Below are 19,064 nucleotides of genomic sequence, written 5' to 3'. Positions count from 1 at the left end.
GATGTTTAATTTGAAGGCCATCAAGAGTGTCATGATAAAGATTAAAGAGCAGTGATCTGTGAAAATGAGAGAGACTGGTATATAAGCCAGGCAATCATGCATCCAGTATCTGGTATGTGGTGCCAAGATTCTGTCATTACCATGTTAGGGTGTCCTAAAGACATGTGTATATTCAAACTGCACATTGACCAAAGATTACTAAAGACAGGATAAAGAATTTTCCCTCTGCTGCCACCTTCTGGACATTTCAGAGTAATCCTGCTCTAAACCAACAGTGGGAGAAACCCCTACACAGCGTTTATGGAATTATTATCCTTTAATTAAATAGCCAACAATTATAGTACTAAAACTACACTAAAACTTGCACACATTAGTTAAGGAGTGTCTTATTATATCCAAGAATTATCCTGGCCAGTCAAAACAGATTTGTATCTGAATATACCTGAACATATCTTAATATAAAAAAAAAACAGAGCTGGAAAGTTTAGAGAGACCTAACCAATAAAGTAATACTACACAAATAATAAAGCTCACAGGTCTTACATTAAGGGTGGTGGCACACGTGAAGATTCGGGGGAGATTAGTTGCCCAGCAACAAATCTTCTTGGGTTGACTAATCTTCCCAAAATGCTTTCCTGTTGGCAAGAATACGAATCGTCGGCGGGATGGCATACAAATCACTTCGGATTTTCCAAAGTTGCCTTTCGAGGAAACTTGGGCAACTTCGGAAATACGAAGCGTTTTGCATGCCACCCCGCTGGCAATTCGTATTCTTGCTGGCACAGAACCGCTCCCTGCACTGCCTCTCCTTACCTCCCTCCCTGATCCCAGTTGTGCTGACGCGTCGGAATAAGGTGCGCGTGCAGGATGTAAGGTGTGTTGGCGAGAGAGAGCCCCTGAGGCTGCAGGTCCCCCCCAGTCTGACGCAGACAGTAATTTAAGATACTTAAGCAAACATCCGTCGATACATTACATTTTCATTACCTTAATAGACTTTCATTTTTTAGTGTTACTGTTCCTTTTAGGATAATAAGTTTCCCCTTATCTTAAAGGCTCATTTACATTTATATCATAACCCAAAAGTCCCATAATGCTGGCTACAAGAAGCCTGAGAAAATGACAGCATAGATAATTTTGATGCAATATTTGCTTCTGTGTAGCAGTAGTCACTCTTTGTATGACAAAAACTAGCACTGTCAGGTGGGTCACTCAAATACCTACTTCCATGTTCTCAGAAGCAATACCCACCTGAAAGTTTGAGCATCTGCTATAGACAGTATTTTTTTTATTAACAACCACAGTTTAGCTTTTATTTGCTCTACCTGCAGCTGGCTGAAAACAGTTAAACATTGATTGGTTGCTATGTGCTACTGCCCATACACATTTGGCAACCAAATTTACCGTGGCATGCTATTTTCCTCTCTCATTTTGGTTCAGAGTGCTCTTTCATTATGTACATTAAGCTGGCAGGTGAAAAGCTCAGCAGTACAGTGCCCATGTGATTGTCTGTCTCATGAGGGGGGATGAAGCTGGTTCTGGGGATGTGCACATTCAGGCAAAACGTACAGCTCTGCTAATACATCCATTATCCGCTCCATATAGCCAGTGCTAATCTCCAGCAGGGTACAACATGCCATTGTTTCTCCAAATCTCTTTCACGGCCTGCTAGCAGACTGATTCAGAGCTGCGGGACTGTTTTTACTTCTTGGATAAAGGAGAATTGTAAGAGAGCCATCACAGAGGAAGCGTCCCAAGCTGCAGACAAAAGGGGGTCTTACAGCTATTTTCTGGGCCAAAGCCAGATTGCACAGTGTCAAGGCAATTCTTCACAGATCTGACCTGGTGTCTGTGCTCTCATGTGCCCTGGGGTGTTACACTCACTGGCTTGCCACAACACTGAAGCAGCTATAATTAAAAGAGGTGCGACTCTGATCCTGTTTGCTACATGCCACACATAAATGAAACACAAAACCTGCAAACCTGGTACTCTGAGGGTGAATCTGTAATCATGTTGGTGCAAGAGACCTAAACATAAACAAAAGGGTTTTCTACTTTTCATATGCAGACTATGGTCTTTGGGAAGGAAAAGATGTAGTGATAATCATTTGATGGAACAATAAATTCCAATAGTCAAACAGTTGCCAACGTCCAGCACAGCATGAGGAGCTGTTTGTAGACTGGTGGAAATACTACTGTCCCAGTTACAGTCATCTATGCCATTGGAAAGTGAACCTCAAAACAAACTAACTGGTTATCTTTCTACTAAAACCTTACCTTTCTCTACCCTTTACCATTACTACAGCAAACATCAAATCCACCCTTTCCTTCTTCCTTCATCACATACAGTAAACAATCAAAATTTGTTGCATTTTGCAGCGTATTATTGGTAAGTTCCACCCCTTCTCTCTTATACAAATTCTCAAAAGCTTGTGCATTTTTTGTCCTATTCTGTCTAGACTACTGCTATGACTGGTGGTCCCCTAAATGTGCAGAACAGAGAGACACAATTATCACCTGACAAATGTATTGATATGCTATTAATAGACTTTATGTTAAAAATTATAGGATATTTTAATTTTGTTAATACAGGTATGGGATTCGTTATCTGGAAACCTGTTTTCCAGAAAGCTCTGAATTACGAGAAGGCCATCTCCAATAGACTCCTTTATAATAAAATAACTAAAATTTATAAAAACTGATTTGCTTCATCTCTGTAATAATAATAATAATAATAATAAATAATAAAACTGTACATTATACTTAATCCCAACTAAGATATAATTAATCCTTATTGGAGGCAAAACAATCCTATTCCGTTTATTTTTTTTTTTTTAAGTAGACAAGGTATGGAGATCCAAATTATCCCGAATAGCCCAGATCCCAAGCATTCTGGATAACAGGTCCCATACCTGTAAATCAACAACAGCTTTGCAAGAAACTCTCTCCTTATGTGTTTACGGCATTAAAGGAGTTGTTTTGAGATAACTTTTAGTATAATGCAGAGAGTGATATTCTGAGACAATTTGCAATTGGTTTTTATTTATTATTATTTAAGGTTTTTGAGTTATTTAGCTTTTTATTCAGCAGCTCTTCAATGTGCATTTTAAGTAATCTGGTAGTTATGGCCCAAATTACCCTAGCAACCATGCACTGATTTGAATAAGAGACTGGAATATGAATAGGAGAGGCCTGCTTAGAAAGACAAGTAATAAAAATTAGCAATAACAATACATTTGTAGCCTTACAGAGTATTTTTTTTATAGAAGGGTCAGCGACGCCCATTTGAAAGCTGCAAAGAGTCAGAAGAAAAAGGCAAATAACTATAAAACTATAAAAAATAAATAAGTTGCCTATAACTGACCATTCTATAACATACCAAAAGTCACTAAACCACCCCTTTCAGAGAAACAAATTAAGTAAACCTTACTATTTTAATACCTTCTCCATAATGCCCTTTGAAAAATACAATATAACAGTGATTTGGGCCACTGATATTATGGCAATTAAGAAAATCATGAAGTAATTCTTAATGCCATATCTGTGCTACATAAATATTTCAAAGGGGTCCTCCACAGGGTGGGACTGGCCCAGCGGGACACCGGGAAAAAAACAGGCCCACCAGGTCAGACCCCCTCTCCTGATCTCCTGGTCCTAAAATAAAAAACAATTTGGGGCGCCGGACAGCTCTGTGCAGCTCTGTGAGCATATGGGCTCCATGCAGCTCCGAATGCGCACCATACCCTTTTCCATAAGGTAAGGCAACATTGTACTATACAATAAACATTTCCATAGTTTTAAAATTATCTGTAAATGTATTGGTTTTGTAAGCATTGTCTGTCTGTCTGTGTATGTTCTCTGCTCTTCTGGAGGAGCTCTGGAGAGTTAACTTCTGCTACATTGTTTCAAGAGATAGAAACAGAGAACAAAAATTGATAAAAAAATACTGCTTTCAATAAAAAAATACTGCTTTCAATTGCAATCATATTTAAAAAGTTGCTAAGAATTAATTATTTTTATTATGCATAAAACAGTTCTTGGGTGGAGACCCCCATTAACCTGATACCTGTGCTTAGCAAGTCTAGTGATCATATGTGCATTTTTAAGAATTACCGGTGTTATGTTTCAGATACGCAGATAGTGTGCCAATTGCCCAGGGAAACAGATATATCTGTAAAAATGTGACACCTGACTATAACAATTTGCTGTGCTTTTGCCAGGTTTATTGCAACATCTAGAGGCTTTTATATAAACCTACAATATGCCCTTTCCCACCTGTTACTCAAATACAACTTGCACTCGGTCAATCAGCAGTAAGAATATAAAATGCCCTCATTTTTACTCTTTGGAGTGCTAAGACAATGCACAGGATAACTAACCTTCAGCCCTCCAGATGTTATAATTATCATCTTTTACTTATATATTTCTAACATCTTCTGCAGCTCTTTACACAGATCTGTATAATTCACATCAGTCCCTGTGCCTATCACATTCATGTGCACTATTTAATAGTTATAACCAGATTTTTATGGTATAACCAGATTTGTTTAGAGTATGTGGGTTTCAGAAAGAAACCCATGCAAGCACTGAAGGAATATATAAACTCATTGCAGAAATTGCCCTGACTGGGAGGCAGCAGTGCTAAACCTAAAAATGCTAACTATTGCACCGCATATTGCCCACAGATCTATATTCATGGCCACCATGAATAAACTACAACTCCCACTTAAAGTCAGAACTGTCCCGCAAAAAACAGGACAGTTGGGAGATACGAGCTTGTCTTTGGGCAATTTCATGCTTACACATTAGGTGTAAGCATGTAATAAGATGTAGGCATGCCATACTAAACAAAAAAAATCTATTGGAACAGAATATTTGCAATTTCTAAAAATGTAGGAGATATTGGTGATACTTTGGTTGGAGCGTAAGAATAACAATTTCCATGGCAATTTTAGAATTTGCCATTTGCATCAGATTTTGTCACTTGTAGTCAATCTGTTGTGCTATGCCAAGAAGTAGGGTACAGAGTAAATGAGTTTAGACTAAAATGAACTCAGTTATTTTACATTATTTGCTACCCACTCTACAGTCATTACCCACTCACATGTATACAATATATGCTTAACTAGGTGCTATTCCCATTCTACCTCTTCATTCTTATGCTCCCATCCCCGCCCTATCTACAGGAATGTTTTTAGGTAGATTATGATAATTCTGTAGATGCTTCCAAATTCACATACCTTGACATATTCCATAGCTGGATCCAGATAGTGTTCTCTGATGGGGAAAAAAAAAAAACAAGAGTTAGTTCATTCTGTCTGCCTCACACAAGCAGCCTGGAGCTGCATATAAACAAAAGTGAATATGAAAAGCCATGAGAAGTGTAACAGTGAAAGTTACAGACTTTAACAGTAGGCCATTTTCTTCAAGTAACCTTCAGCACCGATAATAACCTTACTTATAATAATCTGCTTCACAAAGACTGCCTTGTGCTGGTAACTTTACCCCATTCTAGCCTTATGCACACCAAAGACTTTCCTGCAATTGTATATAATTCAGGTCACATTCTGCCATTTTAAGTAGTCAGATCTCAATTGCAACTATTATACCTTTTTTTTACATTACATTTTAACTTGTGATGAGGCAGTATGTAGTTCAGTGAACTGTGTGACAATACCTCATAACCCAAGTGCCCATGTGCCATAAGCATAAGGACAGGGCCACACAAATCATCTAGCAATAGACTGTAGCACCAGGTTTCAAGTCCGAAGGGGCGGAGAACACCAGCAACAATAAAACTTCAGACGGAATAAAATTGACTGCGCAGCATTCCTAATGCAATTTACCTCAGATTCCTCGGTGACCTTAACATGTAAGGCTAAAGACTTAAATAAAAGCCTTAAATCTTCCCAATTAATCTAGTGCACTGACCCCTCACTATTTTATCTACATCACATAATTAGACATCTGAGAAATCCATGTTCAATTGCTATGCATTCGAAAACAGTCCCGGTAACACATTAATTAGGGTCTCCTCTCATAACACTTTGCCTCAGCGCGCCTTTTACACAAACTGGGAGGATTAAGAGGGGAAATCAGGTTATGAAAGGACAATGAGGTTAACACATCACAATTAAGGGCTCCCAGACAAGCCATTTGTGATTTTATTACTGATTTGCAGCAAGAAGGGTTACCTCCTGGGCATTAGTCTGAATGACTTTAATTATTGGTACTTATTAATCCTGGCAACACTAAAATATACAAATAGAATGACTTCTTTATAAAACTATATTTGTAGAGTTACTTCAAGGCTAAATTATCATATTAATTTAGTTTATGAAGTGTGAGCACTAAAAGAGAACAATCATAGGGAAATAACCATAAATGTTACAATCTAGTCACTAGCATTGCTACATTTGCAAGTCTATGGAGAGCAGTGAAGAAAAATAAACTTTGGACAAGCTGGTAAAGGATTTATTCTGTAACTTACACAGCTAATTTCTAAAGTGTCAGAAAGCAGAACTAGTATGTTCTGGGGAGCCAGTGGGGTTTGTGTGCGCGGGTCTCTGTGTGTGGGTCTCTCTGTGTGTGGGTCTCTCTGTGTGTGGGTCTCTCTGTGTGTGGGTCTCTCTGTGTGTGGGTCTCTCTGTGTGTGGGTCTCTCTGTGTGTGGGTCTCTCTGTGTGTGGGTCTCTCTGTGTGTGGGTCTCTCTGTGTGTGGGTCTCTCTGTGTGTGGGTCTCTCTGTGTGTGGGTCTCTCTGGTGTGGGCTGGGGTCTCTCTGTGTGTGGGTCTCTCTGTGTGTGGGTCTCTCTGTGTGTGGGTCTCTCTGTGTGTGGGTCTCTCTGTGTGTGGGTCTCTCTGTGTGTGGGTCTCTCTGTGTGTGGGTCTCTCTGTGTGTGGGTCTCTCTGTGTGTGGGTCTCTCTGTGTGTGGGTCTCTCTGTGTGTGGGTCTCTGTGTGTGTGTGTGTCTCTCTGTGTGTGTGTCTCTCTGTGTGTGTGTCTCTCTGTGTGTGTGTCTCTCTGTGTGTGTGTCTCTCTGTGTGTGTGTGTGTGTGCGTCAATCAAATCCTCTTCACCATGGTCTGCAAGGGCCCTAAAAAGTTTTTGCCGGGACACCAGTAACATACTTAACTTAAGTCAAATCAAGTACAGCAGCAAGCAGTTTATTTATATATTTTGCAATACTAATGATGGTCTGTAGAGGTCTCCCTAGGCTGAACAGGTTTACTAGCACATCCTTTACTCCATTAGCACACTTGATTTATAAGGTCTCTGATGTTGTTAGATAGGTAGTGTCCTACATAAACTAAGAGAAATAGTTAGAACACAAAACATTCAGGCATGGTTTGCGGTGTTTGGTGCCCCCAGATCGCATAGTCCTAGCAGCCACGGTTTTTGCTCGTATGCTTCTCCCCCGCATGCATGCACGCCCGTGCCAGATCACTATTGCTTACAGGGTTGAGCTGCATGTGCCCAGCGCTCCATAGAATGCGGCTGAGCAGCATGCTGCCCCTAAAGTTTTGCTGTCCAGGCCTTTGTGGTCTCGAAACAAATCCAGGCCTGAAAACATGACATTATTTGGGGTGATTTGTAAATCAATCATTGCTATCTGTGAGTGTACACAGAAAATTCAGCATAACGTTAAAGGGAAAAATGTTTTTCCATGAACTCATCAGTTGGGCTTATGTAGAAATGTGCATAAACATGCCTTCACTTCTAATGCAACCCCATTGCTCATCTTGTTCCATTGCGAATTGATTGTTCTGGAACCTGATCTCCCCCTGATTTCCATAGTGGGTGGTGCACAGATTCTCTGGTAAGCAGAGGGACTTCAAGTACCAGAATCCAGGACTTCACAATGGAACAAGGTGAGAGAGGGGTTGTAGAACTCTGAGGCTGGGGGTTAGTGAGCTGTCCCTCCGCAGCACAGACAGACAGACTATCATGGTTTCCTTTCAATCTGTGAAAGATATTTGCAAAAAAAGTTGAATTTGATACTTATTTTTTGTCAGTTCAGTTGGTGATTGTGCACCTTTTTAATTTTATATATGCCCAAATGAATGAGCTCATGTCAAAGAAGGAGAGTTTATTTTCCCTTTTATAATTGCTCTCACACGGTCTAAATTAGCATAAAAAGTGATTCCATGGTAATTTAAAAGGCAAGGGTCTATAAAATGTATTTTGTTTTGTTAACTGCAAATATTTTCTTATGTCTGTGTGACTGTTACTGCAGAAAGATGCAGAGGCCTTACAAAATGAGTCAATAATGCACTGAATCCCACACTATGAGGCTAGCCACCTATGGAGACCTAAATCAAATGAAGGGGCATCCTTAAAGCTACTTTAGGGTAAATGCTTAAAGGAACAGTAACATCAAAAAATAAGTGTTTTTAAAGTAATGAAAATATAATGCAGTGTTGCCCTGCACTTTGCTTAAGAAACACTACTATTGTTTATATAAATAAGCTGCTGTGTAGCAATGGGGGCAGCCATTCAAAGGAAAAAAGACTCTGGTTACACATCAGATAGCAGATAAGCTCTGTCTGTCTAATGGTGTTATCTGTTATCCATTAGTTAACCTGTGCCATACAGCTGTTTTTCAATTTCCGCCATTGCTTCCCAGCAGCTTGTTTATATGAACTATAGTAGTGTTTCTGAAGCAAACAGATCAGTATTACCAGTGCAGGGCAACAGTACATGATATTTTCATTACTTTAAAACACTTAAATTTTTTGGTGTTACTGTTCCTTTAAGTGCTGTTTGGGAAATCTCTGGGACTACAGGACAAGTTCCATAATCATGTAGTGGACTGTAGCAGTTTGTTTGTGAAGCTGTAAAATCCGGGTTCTATTGTATAACTGCAATTGAAAGCAGCATTTGTCGGCCCCTTCCTTCACTGATGGTTCTGAGCCTTCAAACAACATAGCAGAAATCTTCTCCTGGTTAACCAAGACTCCCATTCCCATAATGTTGTATGCTCCTTGACAGGTCACTCAGCTAGATTCTAATGCATTGGTACCAAAGTCAGAAGTAGCAGTACACATATTTTGGAAAATTAGACACTTTCTTTTATTAACACAATGTGATTTTTAGGTTTACAACCCATTGAAATGATTGGTATTTTGTTTTGTATACTATTGCAAAAATACATTTAGCCTCTTTTCCAATGGCTAACAATAAGAGCAGTTTTTGAACTGTTGCCAGCCTTTTGAAGCATACCTAGATGGCAACTGCATAACTAGAAGTTAATGGGCACCACAGCAAAATATTTTTAGAGAACCATCAGAAAAGTGGTGTAACTAGCCAGTGATGGGCCCAGGATCTGCAACTGGGGCCCCTGCAAGGCCCCCTATATGCTAGCACGTTCCCTTTGCCCTGCTGCCTGTGATATGGCTTATTGCGGCTCTGGTCGGCCAGGTGAAATCGCATCCCACACCACTGGTAGTTCTGCCACTGCATCAGGAAGATTATGATTATTATTAAAAAAGAATACATTAAACACAGACATACAAAAACAACCAATAATCAATAGAAGAGGTACAAAGGGCCCTGCATATAAGGGGTTACAATCTAAAAGATGAGCTATTCTGCAAAAAAAATCCAGCCTATTCGGTTTATATAATGTATAAATGTATTATGTACACTTTTTTCTAGAAGACTTAAGGTATAAAGATCCAAATTACAGAAAGATCTGTTATCCAGAAAGCCCCTGGTCCCAAGCATTCCGGATAACAGGTCCCATACCTGTACCACCATTGTAATGATACACTACCATCAGTGGTCAAACATAATTCTACTTTATTATAAACACCTTTTAAGCAGAGCATCTCTCAGACATTTCCATTTCTTGATTTCTAATGACTCATTAAAATATTATTCATTTCTATTTAATATAATAATTTATTTTAAATAAACAGATATACACTTCAAAAGTATGATTCAGTGAGAACAATGACAAAAAGTCAGCCTTTGCAACCTGATCTTATGAAGCGGAACTGCTGAATTACACAAAGGGTAATCTATCTTGGTAAAATGACTGTGCCTTGGTTCAGCTTCTAGTGAGACATAGAAAATGGTCATAAGATACAGTAGAAAACACAGGGTCTGCACAGTAAATCACACAGGTATTTGTTAAACATACATGTTGTATTAGGCAAATCTATTCATCAGTAACTCAAGATGCAAGACCAACAAACCTTATCCCAAACTGCAGCCAGGAAAGGCTGTGGGTGCAGATACATTTTAGTCTGATATCAATGTACAAGAGGGTTATAGATAACGCTGTTATGGGAATGTTAGGTTAAATTTTTCATGCCTAGACATAGTCACGGAAAGCCTCATTCTTACTGAAAAGTGTATCAGATGAGAAAAAACCAGCAGAGCAATTGCAATGCGTGCCTGAATGTAAATTGTAAGGAAAGATTTAACACTTTGTCAATCTAGAACAAAGGCAAGAACAGACTGATGCATTAGCTGCTTTTAGCTTTCCTATGGGACCTCTAGGGAAGTGGCCCAGGATAGTTTTCACATGTAAGACACCAGATGCAGCTTTGTGCTTTTCTTAGGCAGAGTACAAAAGCATCAGGTTTATTGCCAGCCTATTACAAAGCACCTCCACCAGAAGACTAACACAGAAGTTACTTCTAAAAAAAAGCAAGTTCTAACACAGTAAAGACTTGATTAATCACTACCCTCAGAGACAAAAATACAAAGACAAATTTTTAGAGATGACACAGCAGTTTCCTTCTACAGATTTATTTTCTCTATCTTTCTTTTTTTATTCAAAAAGAGAATATTTCAGGTGATAATTAAGAAAACCTTAGTTATCACATATATCTATACCTCACTTATCTGACTTTTTCACCCATGAGTCACATTCAAATGTAAAAAGCATTGGGGAGCAACACAAGAATGCAAAAAAAAAGGGGGGGGTAACCAAATAAGTGCTGTGATTGGCTATTTGGTAGCCCCTAAGTGGACTTTTTTTCATACAACCAAAACGTGCCTCCAAGCCAGGAATTCAAAAATAAGAATCTGCTTTGAGGCCACTGGGAGCAACATCCAATGGGTTGGGGAGTAACAGGTTACTCGTGAGCCACTGGTTAGGGCAGGGATCCCCAACCTTTAGAACATGTGAGCAACAATCAGAAGTAAAAGGAGTTGGGGAGCAACACATACGGTAGCTCCCCATAGATCCTATGTGGATTGTCAACCTACATTGAGGCTCCGTTTGACAGTACACTTGGTTTTTATGCAACTAAAACTTGCCTCCAAGCCTGGAATTCAAAAATAAGGGGTTAGAGAGCAACATGTTGCTCACGAGCTACTGGTTGGGGATCACTAGGTTAGGGGATCACTGCCTTAGAAGATATGCCAAGTGATATTAGTACTATATGAGAGCTCATATGGATGCTAAGCTCGGGCTGATATATAATATGTATTTGACATTACAGAAGTGCCAACTCCAGGATGACAGATGCACCTCAAATTACTGCCATGCTGAGTGTGTTCCATGCTTCTGTCATTCTGAGACTTCCAAGCCAAATGTAGTGTATGTATGCAACCCCAAACAACTAGTGAGTCAAAAAAGTATGGGCAGAGAGGCTAAAACGTATAAATAAATCCAGCTTTGAGTATTACTAGCTCAAAAAACTTTACTGGAGTTCCACTGTAACAGCATGTTGCTGCTGAGGGTATAGTGGCCCTGGTAAGCCAGGACTCATTCATGTGCTGGTCTTTATCCAGACACCCATTTAAGATTGTATTTATGAGATACAATACCAAATGGGTGTCTCTTTGTACAGCAAAGGTATCACACTGCTATGATATAGCTTGTGTCAAAACACTGGAGCAGTACAAAAGACAAAACCAGACCAGCAAGGTCTAGTAAATGGTTCTGGTTATTAATCTACAAAGTTAAACAAAACAATGTATATTTAGAATATGGAAGGCTGCTCTGGTTCATTTTTTTTTTTTATTATGCAACAAATATTGGACAATGGGACAAAGGAAATTTTATTCTCTTGCAGATCCAAATGCTTAACTTAGTGGGTGCCATGCCTCCCAGCTGTACAAAAGAATCTGCATTTGTTTCTGTGTGCTTGTGAGACTTCCCAGCAGTCACTGCTACACACCCATATCTCTGCATTCTCTCATTCTGTAAGCAAGTGATACACACACACAAACAGCTGTGACAGTTGCTACCCTGAAAGGAATGACTTTTTTTTCCTCATCAGTATTCCAGATATCTATGGATTCTCCAATTTTTGGGTGAGGACACAGTAATGCAAACGGATGGGATACGAATGTTTAAATATAGGGGTCTGCAGGGCATTACTTCATTCCAATGTGATCGAATGAGCTCTGCCGTATCCCACCATTAATTCTGTAAGAGAAAAATAGCAAGTTTAGCTAAGCATATGGCAACTACAAGCTTGTGGGTCAGCTTCAGTAGCAGCACTTCTATGAGTGGTGAGGACCACTTTGAAGCAATCATTTTCTATGTGTCTTGAGGGTACTTTCAGTGAGTACAGTGAAGAGCAGCACAAGTGCGATAAACGCTTACTTAAAGATCTGGAATTTTAACAGAGGTTTATTTCATACTATCACAAGTCCACACTGCTATGTAACAATCATAGATTTCCTTGTGTACATATGCCGTTATGCTTTCATGGGCTTCTTTTCCAGGAAGGTAAATTCTTTCATTATTTTCACAATCTGTAGTACATTCGTGTGAATTTCAACAGCTTTGTGGATAATGTTTATGATCTATGAAATTCTTTAAAAATTCTGCATTCCATCTGCTTAAAGCTTGTGACTCAGGCCCCACTCATACCTTTCAGGAAACATTGCATACCTATGAGGAGTATACTAATGAGTGGGATGGGGAAATTCATATTCACAGGTTTTTGTGCAGTTTCAATTCAATGGATCAGATAAAGAAACATGAATGAACTAGCACTGGGGACTACAAGGAATTATGGAAGAGATATGTATTACTACCTGAAAAGGATTAAAAACCTATATCAACCTACAGCAAAACAGCATCCATATCATATGGCCCAAACCTTTAGTATTGTGTTTTGCAATGTATTCCAAGTATCTTATCCCTTATTACCCTCCAAAACATTTCCTACCACTGATGTCAAACTAACAGACCTATCGTTTTCAGGCTGAGAACAGCATGCCTTTTTGAATAAAAAAACATTATTTCAGTTTTTGAGCCAACTCAGCAATTCAGGTTTGAGCCTACTGCCACACTTCCAGCTTCTGCAAGATGTACGAAAAAATTCCCTCAAATACATATGCACTAGTGACGTACGGCTGACGCACAAAGAATTCAGGCCGAACTTTTCCTGCCGACCTTCCCGCCTGCGACCTAAGCATGTGTTTAGCTTCTCGAAGCATCCGTTTATAGACGTCTGCCTGCCCCACCCCTCTGTGGCATCAGAGACGCTATAAAGAGAAGTGAAACTAGTGGGCTATGTTCAATTTACAAAATTTGGCAGGTTATGGAAGTTTGAACACATTTCTGTTGTTTTATATGTTATTACAGTTTTGCTAATGAATGTGGATTGCCCTTGAAGCGGCATGTCACAGTTTCCCCAAGAGACCTGCTTATCTTAAAATGTTACAATTGCCTCTTTGCTTACCTTAAACTGTTTAAAAAGTATCTAAGTGCACCTGACATATTCTGGGCTCTCTGCCAAAAGCCAATTAAGTTAAGTTTGAAATTGATGGAGTTATCGGTGAAAATAAACTCTAATGACAAAAACTGATGTGGTTTTTGGAGAACAAACCACCGAAAATTAATCAAGGGACCTTTGCCATTGACTTTTACATTACCGACAGGTTTTAGTCGGAATATTAGTCGCCAGGCGACCAATCTCCCTGAATCTTCCCGTGTGGCCCTAGCCTTATTGAAACCACCCTAGAAAAACAACTCGATCTTTGATAAATTACCCCCAACTGTTATGGCACAAGGGACCAGGAATTGTTGTGGGTCATTTTCCAGGGCCCCTCGTCTTGTGACTACTGTCCAAAAATGTGCTGATGACCAATACTTTGTATTATTTAACAATATGATCCATATGCCAGAGTCCTTACAATTGTACATACTTAAAAGAGGTTCACTATCATTTCTTAGGGTGTTATTTATCAAAGGTTTTGTCTAATCATTGCAATTGAGGCAAAAACTCGAATAACTCAAATTTATGGAGTTTGAGTTAAAACCATGAAAGAATTTAAAAAAAAAACAAAAAAAAACAAACAAACATAATGAACGCTACAAACATCTTCAAATGGGTCAAGGGACCTCTGCCATTGATTTCTACATGATTGACAGGTTTTAGCTGGAGTATTTGTGGATTCAAGCTCTTTCCAGCTTCGGGGCATAAAACAATCTCGCAAAATTTAGAAACTACCGTTGAAATCTCGAATTTCTCAGGAAAAACACAACTTAATTGTGAACAAGACTGTGTACAATTACAAAAATATTTACCTAGGATTTTAGGAAAACATCAAACAAACAAAAAGTAAATTTACATGATTTGGAAAATAAATTTTAGTCTTTGGAAATACACAGAAACAGGCATATGATCTCAAACTAACGTGCAAAATCTTAAAGGGGTAGTTTAACTTGAAGTTAACTTTTTTTGTTAAAGGAGGCCCTTTTCCTAGAAACTTTGCAATAGGTCTTCATCATTTATAGCATTATTTGTTTTCTTCTGATTTTTTAAAGGTTTAAAATGGGGGTCTCTGATTTTGACAGCCATGCTGTGAGGTAACAATTTTAATGTTATTCTTGCTTAACATTCTATTCAGTGTCTTACCTACTCATCTTCCAGTATTCCATTCAAGCCACTGCCTGGTGCTAGTGTAAATAAGACCCTATCAACCAGATAGCTCCTGAAAAACTAAACTGAAGAACTGCTGAACAGAAAATTAACTGAAAAACCACTTGAATTTAAAATGAAGACCAATTGCAAATTATCTCAGAATATCACTCTATGTCAAACTAAGATTTAATTTAAATGTAATAAATTACACATGACCAATTTGTCCTTGAATCTCAAATAATATATTAATAAAAACACTGAATCAAATGGTATCAGAAATCCTATTACGTGCAACTGGAAGAGAAACAGACAAACAGTTTAACACTTTTACATTTAAAAGATATTCTGTCTACTAGAAGGACAAACTTTATGCATGCAATTGTATATAACAAGCAAATGCACCACATATCATTTTATTGAAATTTTCTGGTGCAGTTAGCATAAATAGCTACTCGTGTACCCACTTTATTTTGCTAATCACGACGGCCAAGGAATGAGCGAATGGGAAGTTATATCCTTTAATGAAAAGTCAATAGGGGGCCTTTTGATGAATGGCACTAAAGCCTCACTGGGGTGGATTTTCACTCTACAAAACAACTTCTTGCCTTAGGACAATTAAACAAGGATAATGTACACATCACTTAACAGTGAATACATTCGTTTACTAAAAGCTAAATTGGCATACAGCTAAAATTCCTGGCCACCTAGAATGTTGTTGAATTAGATGATCTGGAACAGCAATACAAAATTCAGGCAACTCCAGCTGAAATGAATTACTTACCCCCAGCAAACCCCTGAAGGGTATGAGTTCAGATTCATGGCATCCATTTTAATTGCTCTTCTCTTTCTACTACTTATGCATGGAAACATGACTCTAGTGTTATCAGAATGACTATAAGGGTGGTGGTGGATGGGGAGACGGGGGTATTAAATCTTGTGTGGCACTTTAAGGGGAAACAGTTATGTTTCAATGGATTTTATAATTAAACAAGCATTTAAACATTAAATAACATCTCTTCATCAGGCATAATATATTTAGGATGGTATATCAGAATTTTCCCACAATTTAGCAGTCCTTTAGGGCAATGGCTGACAGGGAGATCTGCAGCCTGCAGTCATGCATATATTATCACAGGTGACAAATCTCCCGAAAATGTCTCTCCATTGGAAATAACTGAAGTTCTTCTGAAGTCACACCAAGTTACCTCTGGAGGCGGTATGTCGGTTTTTCCACCAGCCATTTCAGTTTTCAATAGAGATGCATTTTCGGGAGATTTGTTGCCTGCAGTCGTACATAAACAATTGCGGGCGACATACTGTATCTCCCTGTCGGCCACAGCCCAAAAGGACTGCTAATTTTTTTTTTCTTTACAAAAGGAACGTGCTGTGAAAAAATTCTGACGTATTATCCTAAATTTATAATGCCTGATGAAGAGATGAAATTTAATTTTTAAATGTTTGTTTAATTCTAAAAGCCATAGAAACAGAACTATTTTTAACTGCCACTTCTCTCCTTAATAAAATTTGTTTCTAACCCTTTTCCTTTGGTGACTTAACTACAACTTCACCATACAACCCTGTCCTATCTCCCAGAGAAAACGTATCATCCAAGGTGGACATTAGTGATCCTTTTAGTTTGAGGACCCTGTGCACTCCGTACAGAGAGCTATCTGCTGTAAAAGCCGAGCCAAGCTGTTCCCATTCTCACATGCTTTTAGTTATACTTCTATGATGTCAGACTATCAAACACAATGTAACTAGATGATTATTTCATGAACGCTCATATTTTGCGTTCAGCTACCACGGTGCTGAAGCAATGCACATTTTGGAACCCTCTTAAAATTGTTCAGACTTCTGCACACAGAACCTTTTCGTGAATACACAAACTGCCAACACTAAAAAAAAAAAAAAAATTACATTCATGGACTACTGATGAACCACACCTCATCCCTGGAATGGATAATATTTATGGGGACAACAAAAGACCAGAAACTATAAAGAAAATTGAATGTGTAAAGGCCCAAAAGAACACCAGAGTGGTCTATACCACAGCAATGATACATGTTGAAACGAGGAACTCTTGGAATATAAAACACAGAGAGGGAGTCATTCATGTATGCAACAACTACAACACAATAGAATCAGGGACACCACTGGAATTGGAATCACTTTCCAATCAGGGCAGCTTAACAATCTGCAATTATTTGAAGTGATCAAAAGGATTTGGTAACCTTAGCATTGAGATGAACATTTAACAGCAACTTCAATAAGTGATAAGCAAACCATGAATGTACATCAAAAAAGCCTTCTTGCTATAGCAATGGATGGAATGATTTTTCTTTCTTTGGAAAGTCTTTACAGCTGGTAGCTTATGACACAAATGCAAGTAAAAATTAAAATGTTGGCCATGTTACCTCATATTGAATATTCCTGTTCTCCTCTCCTGAAATGGATAGTCCTCTTTAATATCCTGCATTAAAGGGTTAGGCAGTCTGTGTGATTTAGTGTGGGGTAATGTCCCCATATGGCAGAACATGTCAGAGGATCTGATAGGAACCCTTTCTTTCTTCTTCCGTGGAAGAGTCCCGTGGATGCATACATTTTTAAATGCATCTGATCGCCTCTCGCCAAGAGCAGATTTGCTGCCCAAAAGGTCCATTGATGATACCAGTGGGAACTGGTGGTTCATTTGCACATTTCTATGGTAACTGGCAAACTTCCCAGCAGCCATTATTCTTCAGTTCTGGAAAAAAGAAAAACACACACATTGGTCACTGCATTGCAAAGTGTCAAAAGGTATTTAGTTTTCGAGAGCCCCTCTAAATGCTGACAATCTAATGAAGGAAATCGCATTCAGATAAACTATGGATTCTATTCTTTTAATCTGAATTCAAAGTGTCTTTGTTCACAGTCTCTATGCACTGAAATTAATTTGGCCAATTTCCATTTCCGCCAAACCTAACCTAACACAATTCTGCTTTCCTTCTAATTGCATGAATCCTCTATCATCCTGGCACTAAGAATGTTCTGCGTTCTGACTCAAGGTCAAAATGCCATGCACTGAACTTCAGAAATATGTACTGAAGACACTAGACACAAATTCCATTGTACTAAACCCAGCAGTATGTGATCACATCAAATTCAGACTTTATCTGTTAAACAATGGCAATAATTCAAATATTAAAAAAAATACAACTTTTTTTTTTAACTATTTAACTTAGTGGACCCTATGTGTCCTATTCTGGTTATTAGGCTTCTGAAAGGCAAGTGTTGAAAGAATGTGTTCTGAATGCTGCATTCTAAATTTATGTTTGCATGCACATGAACTCTTTAGCTAACTATTTTTATTACATGGGAGATGACAATTATTTAAAAAAAACACAAACAAAAAGAAAATGAGATAATGAGAATATACTGTAAGCAGGGTTGCTACCTGGCTGGTATTTAACCATGGTGCAGCTCAAACAAGTACTTTGATAATAATAATAATAATAATAATAATAATAATAATAATAATAATAATGCTGGCTGTCCCATTCTGACATTAATATAATTATGTCTTACTATACACAGGCAGATTTTGCAGCCGATTTAGGTCCTTCTGTTCAAGTTGGCAGTTTATATGCCTATATATTGAGTAGTTATACAGGCCTGCCAAACTGATATCTGGGTGAAAATTGTTCAGACGCAATAACTGCCCCGAGGCTAACCATCAGATCAGACTGATAACGCCCACCTCACGGTAAGCATAATGACACCTGCTTGTTTGGCAACCTTGCGAAATGAATGGATCTTTCAAAGTATGGCAGCTTAGGCAGCACTTTATTGTTCATCAATTATAATCAGTCACTGCTCCAGTGACGTGTATATTTAAATTTACTATTATACATTCATACACAATAAATCAGGAGCCAAGTTATCTGCCTGTATGTATGCAATCAATCACTCAGCACATAAACAGACAACTGTATAGTATATTAAAAGAGGTGATGATGAAAATAAGTCAACTGCAATTTCATATTATAAAGAATGCTAAAGATTTGTGCAATGTGGCCATGTAAGAACGCCTTTAACAATTCACAATATAAACTTTAAGAAACTAGAACAGTCAAGAGACCAAAGGTAAATGTGTGATAGATATTCATACTGATTTCAGCACGTCCAACTCATCTTTGTTAGTGACAGGAGTGAGGGAACATCAAGCTCACCAGACTGCTCTGTGTAAATAT

General features: G+C 38.5%; 1 protein-coding gene across 1 annotated transcript in view; it reads right to left on the bottom strand.

The window, feature by feature from the left end:
* The window catches only part of bcar3.L (BCAR3, NSP family adaptor protein L homeolog), an 81,141-nt gene that overhangs the window by 47,478 nt on the left and 14,599 nt on the right, over positions 1-19,064 (bottom strand). The window contains 2 exon segments of the mRNA NM_001091730.1: positions 5,238-5,274; positions 17,250-17,578. Of these exon segments, the coding sequence (NP_001085199.1) occupies positions 5,238-5,274; positions 17,250-17,566 (354 nt within the window). The 5' untranslated portion in view covers positions 17,567-17,578.

This window comes from Xenopus laevis, chromosome 4L, assembly GCF_017654675.1.
Source record: "Xenopus laevis strain J_2021 chromosome 4L, Xenopus_laevis_v10.1, whole genome shotgun sequence".
Taxonomy (NCBI): domain Eukaryota; kingdom Metazoa; phylum Chordata; class Amphibia; order Anura; family Pipidae; genus Xenopus; species Xenopus laevis.
This window is presented reverse-complemented; position numbering and strand designations above follow the sequence as displayed.